This window comes from Corvus kubaryi, unplaced genomic scaffold (assembly GCF_017639235.1).
Source record: "Corvus kubaryi isolate FWS band 111438036 unplaced genomic scaffold, C.kubaryi_AGA036_p1.0 138, whole genome shotgun sequence".
Classification (NCBI taxonomy): domain Eukaryota; kingdom Metazoa; phylum Chordata; class Aves; order Passeriformes; family Corvidae; genus Corvus; species Corvus kubaryi.
Window position 1 is genome coordinate 7,572,442 of NW_024580672.1, and position 8,980 is coordinate 7,581,421.

The 8,980-nt window shown below is 42.2% G+C and overlaps 1 protein-coding gene across 1 annotated transcript; it reads right to left on the reverse strand.

The window, feature by feature from the left end:
• Positions 1–326: 326 nt before the first annotated feature.
• Positions 327–8,661, reverse strand: ANKRD1 (ankyrin repeat domain 1). The gene is made up of 9 exons (XM_042018946.1): positions 8,364–8,661; positions 6,986–7,165; positions 5,022–5,159; positions 4,825–4,932; positions 4,099–4,197; positions 2,909–3,007; positions 2,666–2,764; positions 2,415–2,513; positions 327–1,222 (listed from the first exon to the last, which is right to left on the reverse strand). The coding sequence occupies exons 1-9, from the start codon at positions 8,391–8,393 to the stop codon at positions 1,112–1,114; spliced, it is 963 nt and encodes a 320-aa protein (XP_041874880.1). The 5' UTR covers positions 8,394–8,661; the 3' UTR covers positions 327–1,111.
• Between the last annotated feature and the right edge of the window lie 319 nt (positions 8,662–8,980).

Consider the following 8,980-nt stretch of genomic DNA (forward strand, 5'->3'; position numbering starts at 1 on the left):
TAACTGGGGCTGTCTCATGCTCTACACTGTAGTGACTAACCAAGAAATGATATTTTTTAAATCGAACTCAGTAATAGAACTGTAATTTTTTACTAGCTGCTCAAAATACTGTCTTTCTGCTTTCACATGTGCTTCCATTTAACAATAAGAAAGAGATGGGGTTTCTCTAACAGTGGCAGGGAGGTACTCAAGGGATGGCTGCTCTTGGCAGCTGAGACTTTTTTTTAATTTTTAAGAATTTTACAGCAGACAAGATGTGAACTTCCTTTAAAAGGAGACAAAATTACCTCATGCACACTCATCACTCCATCATCCACTCGAGCAAGTAAAAAGAACCACTCTGTTTATTTAATCTGAAATGGATCAGTTCAAAATGTACAGAAAAAGCAGTACAAATTTACAAATATACATAATCTGATTTTGCATTCTTCTATCATCATACTTAGTAGTAGTCTAGTTTTTAAAAAATTTCACTTCCCTGACACCATCTCCTCTCACTTTCACAACATTGCATCTGAATCCTTCAGTCCAAAGGGGTACGTGGTGGTTGGAGCTCTGTCCTCAAGCTCATTATCAACCACGATTGCCAAACCCTGAGTAAACACCATTCCTCGACTACTTCATTAAATCCACTTGGCACCTCAGTATACCTTCTCCCATTGCTCTTCCACATACCACCACTCAATTCACAGGTTATTTTAGTAGTGAGACAAGGCAACAGTTGCAAGTATTTTCTATTTAGAGCTATTGGGAGGCTCGAGGAAAGTTGCTAATATGGTTGAAAAGGCTGCCATTTAAGACAAAAGGATTTATGTTGCTGGCAAAGATTGCATTTAGAGCAATTGCATCTATTAAAAAAAAGCTTAAATAATATTGAGGATCATTAAAAATTACTTATAAATAAATAAATAATAAATAGAAATAAATAAAGGCATTTTAGAGCTAGTGGAATTTTAACACTCGTCTTTCAAAATAATTTCTTTGCAGGTTTTTTGCAATTTTCAGTGAAGGCACCTCAAATATCCAGTGCCTTAAGGCCAAGGTTCAAGGACATTTTCATCCAGGTTCGTGGGAAGCATTTCAAACACAAAGCATGGTCTGGTTTCTTTCTTCAGAATTTACCTAGATGAGCACTCTTTTTAGAATTGTCTTTCAGGCTGTTGAATATCTCTTTGGTGCCATTCTGCCACTGAAGAACAAGATCCATAGGAGTTTTCCCTTCCTGGTTAAAAGAAACAGAGGAAGTGGGATCTAATTTCGTCTGCTGATGGCAAATACTTGTTCAGTGCATCTGAATGATGTGAATCCCTTCTGCACACACAGGCTTAGACTTACTCTCACCCCCCTGAGATCAGAGTACTTTTGCTCTACAGATCTAGTCTCAGTCCTGGCCAGACCCATGATGAAAATTCCCTGGGTTTCAGTGGATCTAAGCAAATGCCGTGACCAGCAGAACGTGCAGGTGTTTCTTTTGTTCTAGTTTCAAGTGATTAGAAATATATTTAGGTGCAATCTCAGTAAGACACTCTTCCATTTAATTCAGAATTCAGGTAGGAGTTTAAATAGGGTATGAACCACAGTAATTGAATAGGATCAACTGTGTGCAGACAAAATCTGAGAGAGCAAGTCTCTGGCCTTTGGGGCTGTACCTTCCATCATTGTCATACCCTGATGAGGGATAATGCTGGGAGCAGCCCCACTTGAGGGGGCGCAGGCAGAGAGTAGGGAATACAAAGTCCTCCAGTGACTGTTTTCTTCCTTGTCCCCTGGAGTTTTGACTGATTGTCAGTCAAAAACATTGACTGGCAAGGGTGAAACGCATGCTACTGCTGCTAGGTTTGGGTTTGGGAGAAACAGTCCATCAAGTGCTATCTTTTAACAAGTGGTCACAGGGCTCCAGCAATGCTGCTGCTGCTGCAGTGGCTCCGAGCACAGCCAGGTGTGGGGCTTCTCTCTGCTCAGCCACGGGGATTTGTTGCCCAGCCAGTCATCCAGGTGTAGTGCTGGAGTTTGCCCTCAGCTGTGGGCTTAACAAAAAGGAGATTTCTTTTGCAAGCTAGAATCTTTGTTGTCTCAGTGGTGGTTGAAGCCCAGGAGTTGTGAAGAGTGTCTGTCTACTATATCTTTTCAATATATTATATGAGTAATTAAAATAAATCATAGAAAGGTGTGATGTTGTCTAAGTAGCAGATAGTGGGTTCTAGTTGTAAAAGAGGTACTGGGATTTCCTCTTTTCCCTGACCTCCCCCAAGTTACACTCTCCCTGTCGCAGCTCTGCTTTAATTATCTCTGAAGTGATCTAATTAAGTCTGTTCACAATAGTCTCTCCCAGTCCTGAAACTGATGGAACTGCTCTGGTGGGAAACTTATTTTAAAGCGTTTTAAAATTACTTCAATTTTGTGCCATTACTTACGCAGTTCTTTAGAGTCAGGTCTGCTCCGTGCAGGATCAGGAGCCTGATGATTTTGTAGCGGTTCAGCCTCACGGCGTCGTGCATTGGTGTGTCTCCTTCCTAGAGACATGGAGCACAGCATCAGTCCCGCCGGGCCAGCACTGCCAGCCAGCCCCAACTGCACAGGGATTCCCACAGGCCAGTGCAGCTGTGGAGGCAGACAGGAGCATGGTGCTCCCTGGTGCTGGCACGTAAGAGGTGTTGGTACTTACCCTGTCTCTGGCGTTGAGATCTGCTTCACAGGCAATGAGGTGCTCTCCGCAGTCGTAGCGACCTGTTCGCACAGCCACGTGCAAGGGCGTGCTGAGCAGCTGAGGGGTCAGGGGAGGAAGTGGTCAGTGGCATGGAACAGCTGAAAATTGCTTCAAAAACAGCTACCAGAAGCTATCTAGTAGGAGTAAGGGTCAGCTTTTCGTCTCCAATTTAAAAAGCTGCAGAATTCCAGAAGCACATACCTTGTCTCTTGCATTTATGTTTATCCCTTTGTCCAGTAAGAATTTCAGAACATCCAGATTCCCTCCCCGGCATGCCCAGTGCAGAGCTGTAGAATGAAGCTTTAATAGGAAAAAGAAATTTAAAGTATTTTAATACATTGGTATATTTAAAAACCCACTATTTTTATCAAAGTTCTAAATTAATCCAAGTTCATTTTTATGCAATTTAACCTAGAGCACTTCACTGTGATCACTGAATTGTTTCTAGTAACAGCTTTTCTTATTTTGCCCTAATTTCTGCAGTACTGTGAATTTCTCACTCTTCACACTCACTGCATATTGCTCCTAAAGACAGAGATCTTGGCAACACTGCTGTGAGAGAGGATGTGTTTTGTCTATTCTGTGAGCTTAGAAGTTATCTTTAGCCAGGTATATGGCTGGTATGTGCTGGTTAATATTTTTTATTCAATGCCTTTTGGGTTCTAAAATGCATAGAAATGAAGCTCAAGGGAAAGAATAGTTCTCTTTAAAAAACAAACAAACAATCCCCAAGTTATGCAAGTCCACAAAATGAATTAAAACCTTTTTCCTTTACAAGATTCAGTATCTCTGCCCTGAGCTGTGCTGGAAAGAGTGGAATGTCCCTTGATGGTCCCGCTCTGCCTGTCATTCCTCCTCTTTCTCACCCTCCGTGAGCACTGCTGGTTTAAGCGAGGGGGAGGAAGGCTGGCCAGCAAAGGGACAAAGACCAGAGCAAAGGGGAAAAAATCAGAGAAGCAGCTGCAGAAGCTGTTGATACTCAGGAACCCTTGCAGGTGGCATTCAGGAGGAGCGGGGGGCTCTCCCAAGCACAGCCTTGAAATCCTGGTGGCGAATGTGCGCTTCATGCTGACCCTGGATAGCGCTGTCCCTCGCACCTATCTCAGCACCTGCTTCAGGCTGACCTCAGCTCTCTTACCCTACCCGAGGCTTTGTTGTTTGTGGCACTCTGCTGGCCAGCATTTCCTGTGTTTTCCAACAACCATTTTGGCACAGAGGCAGACAGTCCCTCCTGAAACCTCTTCTCAACAATGTTATTTTAAGGATAAACTTAAAAGACATTGTAAGGCCTTTTAATACTCCTCTATCAGAAGCATTTATATAAATGCTTCTCCTGGCACGTATAAAACAATGAGCAGTTTTTGGAAAGAGGTGTGAGTGGATGTGCATACCATGTCTTTCTGTTCAAGCCGGGCTCCAGCTTCCACCAACTTTTTCACCACCTCTAGATGTCCTTCAGAGCACGCCCTGTGCAGTGCAGTGCGTTTGAACTGGCAATTGCAACAGTGCAAAGTTAGACATTACATATGGCACAAAGATACCTTTAAATCTCTTCTCCCCTCCTCCCTAGGATGATGGCAAATACATGCTCCATGCTGATTCCTTTTAAAGAGCTAATGCTTTTGACACCTGAAATCTGCTGAATTTTAATAGCAACATGATAGTTGAGAGCTGCCTACCCAGCATTTTAAAGGATGGGAGAAGTATCTGCAGTATGGCATCCAGATTTAAAATGACACCTGTTGAGTTCCCCATCCAACATGCTACACTGTGTTTTGTAAATGCAGCTTATGCATTATGGAGTGTGAAGGCAGCCACTTATTGCTGTTATTCTGCAGACAAATTTCTTATCTCCTTTTCTATAGCATTGGAAGATCACCTGTTACGGAAAATCAGGTTCTCCTGGGCACCAACAGCTTTCTTTTAAATATAAAGGTAATATGACTTTGAAGGGTCTCAGTGGCCACTAGAAAACTTGATGTACAAAACTTCCAGCATTTCTTTACTTCCCCCCACCCCTTTTTTCCTCTCATAAGAGTAGACTCTACAAAACCTCATGGTAAAAGTTATTCTTGCTCTCTTCTGTAGCAAGCTTTGCATTAGGAAGAAGACTGTACCTTATCACAGACATTTGGATCCCCTTTTTCTGACAGGTATTTTTCAATTACGGGCAACTTATTCTCCAGTGCAGCTTTGAAGAATGTGGGGATATCCACAGGTCCTGTCTGATGGAAAGAATACAGAGAGCATAAATGTGTGTGGCACAAACCCCCATTAATTCTTTTCAAGAATAAGGTACTTTGAAGTAACTTACAATAACTTCTGGTTCAGGTTTCTTTAAAACAGGCACTTTCACTTTCTTGCATTTTTTCTTCTTCTTCAGCTGGATAATTTTTTCAAGATCCTCCAAGTTTTCAAGTTTTGACCTGGCCTCTAATTTCTTCTTCTTCAGCTGAAACAAATCATGGAAGGCAGCAAGCTGAGCTGTGCGACCACCTCTCCTTTTCAGAGTGGCAGGACAGCACTGTGATACTGTTCAGCTGAATGCAGTTAAGACTGGAGGAACTTTGAAATAAATTTTCTGTTTTAATATTTTTTTTATTTGCAGAGAGAGCTAATTGACCATTAGAATAAGTTGCTAACTATGTGAGAAATTCTACCTCATCTATAGTTTTTCATATACCATTAGACCTCTTCCTAACTTCTTCCTGATCCATAGGTTGTGACACAAATTTAGACCAGGAGTCAGGGCAGCACTGCAGTCTCTTCTGGCACACCAATTTAAAAAATCTCATGTGCAGCTTATGAGAGCTGGAAAGCTCCTGCAGTTTTAGCTGACTTCCACCAAGCAATTTTCTTTAATCACTTATTTTTTCATGATGCAGCCCCTAATTTATTGGAACTTAATTCTCTTTGCTTAAAAACATACCCTCAAGTGAAGAACAAGGTTTAGAATGATCTTAGCATTTCAGTCAGCAAGTGTTGTTACTTTTTGGGAAGCCACAAAGAATGTCCTCAGTGTCCTTGATGGGGCAGTTCAAAAAATGTTTAAGGCTTCTCCAAACCTGCTTGTAAAAAGCATCTGGGCATAAAGTCAGTGTGGGGCACTGCTGACACCAAGGGCAAATGTGTTGCCTGAACTGAGATCCCATGAGGTATCCTTGACTTCAGAAGGGAGATTCACAAACAAGGGGTAACTCAGGGTGAATACAGATGACAGATTCTGTCCCATGGTGTGATTCAGGGTAAATACACTGGTGACACCCTGTCATACGGTATACAGTTTTGTCAACTGAATTCTTATTCAAGTTATTTCCACCTCTTTATTGTTCTCTGCATTTCTGGTTTGCTCTGCAGATCATTGGCCTAATGGAAAATAATTATGCTGATGGTGAATCAACAGGAAACCCACAAAGTTCTTAGGAACCTGCTTTGAAGGAACTCAAGAAAACCCCTCTGTAGCCAGTAATGATGCCTCTGTTGAAGTTTAAGAAGTAGTTTTTCTTCTAATGTTTCTGGGACTGACTTTCTCACTCTTCATTTTTTAGAACAAAGTCTTATTCCCCCTGCTAAACTTTATCATTTCCAAATCACTTTAAATTTTTAGGCCAGCTGATTGCTTATTCACAAAAAGAAATTAAAGATATTACAGCTACTGTGTTTTGGAGAGAAAAAGCTTCAGTTCTTAGAGATTTCTTAGGGATCTCCCTTCTAGGGAGAATTGTCATGCTCCAGGAATAGAAAATGATACTTTTCTGTAGACCAGTATGAATTTCCTTTGTAACTCTTCTTCCCAAATGTGCTGGTAAGTGTAATGCCGTGTTTTCATAAAAAGAATATTTTCATGGTAAGTAAGGGTTCTGGCTTGAGAAATGCACTCTTACATATTTTGTGGGTTAGTTATTTTTGGTAGCAGTCATTAGGTGTGCAAGCTGAAGGTGTCTCACTGGCTCTAATTGCCCCCCCCCCCTCACTGACAGCCAGCAGCAGGTGACCCCTGGGCAGCAGGAGCCCTCAGGCTTTCAGTCAGACAGTACAGGGGGTGTTTTAGGTTCTGCCTCAGAGTGTTACTGCCTGCACCCACAGGCTACAGAGGTGAGCAGATCTCTATGGTCTTCAGTGGACTTCAGACCAACCTCTTTTTGTGGGGGTCTTCCAAGGGTTTTTCTAGCTCACCATGCATGTATTTCTAACTTAGAGAGAGGCAAGACTTCAAGGACTGCAGCAGGAAATGCACAGAGGATGATAAAAATCCAAGCAGAAAACCCAAGAGCCTACCTCTGCTTCTAGTTTTTTCTCCTTCTCATAAGCCAGATCACCTCGAGTCAATGAGTGCTCAGGGACTGTCTTTAGGTCCTCCTGCTTCTCTAATCTTACGGCAGCTTCATACTCTCCATTTTTGAAGTCCTCAGGGAGGAAGCTGCCAGTCTCTTTATCATCCACCTTCTTCCCTGTCACCTGTAAATGCGAACATGATATAATCAGCGGAATCATGACTGCAGTAGCCACCACCTGGGAACATGGATTGCCTAGGGCTGATTGCACCTCATTCCTGCCCACTCTCGGAGCATGTGACAGCCAGGGCAGGCCCTTCTGCCCGCGCCTGGGTGAACTGTGGCTAGGGCACGTCTCCCATGCAGTTAAATCAGGTTGCTGAGTAATTTCAAGGCTGGTTTTATCCATCACTGTCAGTACTAAAGTCCCATTTATAGCAGAATGGCAGAAGCTATGTGGTGCTGTGCACCAGCACAGCTTTCAATAGTTATCAGAAATATTTCTGATGTCCAATGAAGTGTGTGCAAAGAGATAACTTGTTAAACTTTGTGGAGACTGTTGTGTATTTTGAGCGTGGTTCATGTGGCCTAGACTGCCTTTCTATTTGATCACCTTGTAAAATTGTGTTATAGAGTCTAATACAGAAGAAACTGTCAGAACCTTGCCAAAGAATTTAAGACAGCATTAACTATTTAGGCAGTTGTATCTTAACAAAGCCATCTGGGAAAATAAATGCAGTGTTTTACTGAATCATTCCTGTTTTCCCAGTTTCTCCCTCAGATCAGACATTCTTGGTCTGAAACCTGCAGTGGAATGTCCCATTACTTGTGGTCTAGACATTATTTTTCAAAGACTCTTTTACATCATGAACAGCAGTGGCTGTAGGAACTGTTAGTTTATTATTAGAAAACAATACTATTATTAAGCTGCTCATTTAGTATTATAAAATGCTGTAGCTTCTCTGCATTAATATGTTGTACCAGTCCCTTATTAGATTGGAATTATCATAATTCCAATCTAATAATCTAATAATTCCAATAAGTGTGATCATAAGATTGCTGGCTTCTAAATATATATATAAATTAAAATCAAGGACAAAATCAAAGAGCTAAATTTTGGTTGGTCTTTTCCTGGTGAACTGTGCTGTTATGCCAAATCCAAACAGCTGTGTAATTGTATCTGTGGTGAGACTCTTTCCCAAGGAAAAGTTAGAATGAAAATTTAATGATACAGAAAACAGTACATAAGGGTTTGCACCTAGAGCACAGAAGGGCTGGTAACCTGCTAAATCAGTGATCCACAAAGGTCATCTTTCTCTGCCTGGTGTAACAAGTCTAGAAAGAAAAGTAATTGTGAGTAAATCAAAGGAGGTTGCACCTACCAGCTCTTCTACTTTCATCATCATCGTCATGTTTGCTGCTGCTCGAAGGCTGTGCTCCTGTAGGGCTGACACCTCCCAGGGCTCAGGCCAGCTCTGCAGGGACCACCACACTCTCTGCACTTATATATCTTTGGGAGAACTGTGCTTGAATGAGATAATCTTCCAACCTGGGAATCCAAGTATGCCCCTTGTGCTTGCCAGCTGAGAGGTGGCTCACACTCATTCCAGACACGTTAACGAGCCAGATCTGGTGTCGAGGCAGCAAAGGGGCGTCAGTTGGGCGAGGAAGGGTGAGAGCCCCGCAGTCTGACCACACCAGGACGGGAATCGGGAATCGGAATGAAATGTGAGCTCACCATTCCTTTGGCAATGACTGCACTGCTCAGCAATGCGACTCATTCTGTGCTCCCAGTGCCCACTAGGACAGCTGTCTGTTGATACAGCATTATAACTTCATCTTCTTTTTCCTTTTTTTTTAATTGACATTCAGGTGACTATAAGACACAGGAAGGGGTAAGTGGCTTATGTACAATGCTCATAGCAATATCTTCCTGATAAATGGATTATTACCTCTAAAGTCTCGAAAAAACATTGTTTTCATTGCTATTTATTCTTGG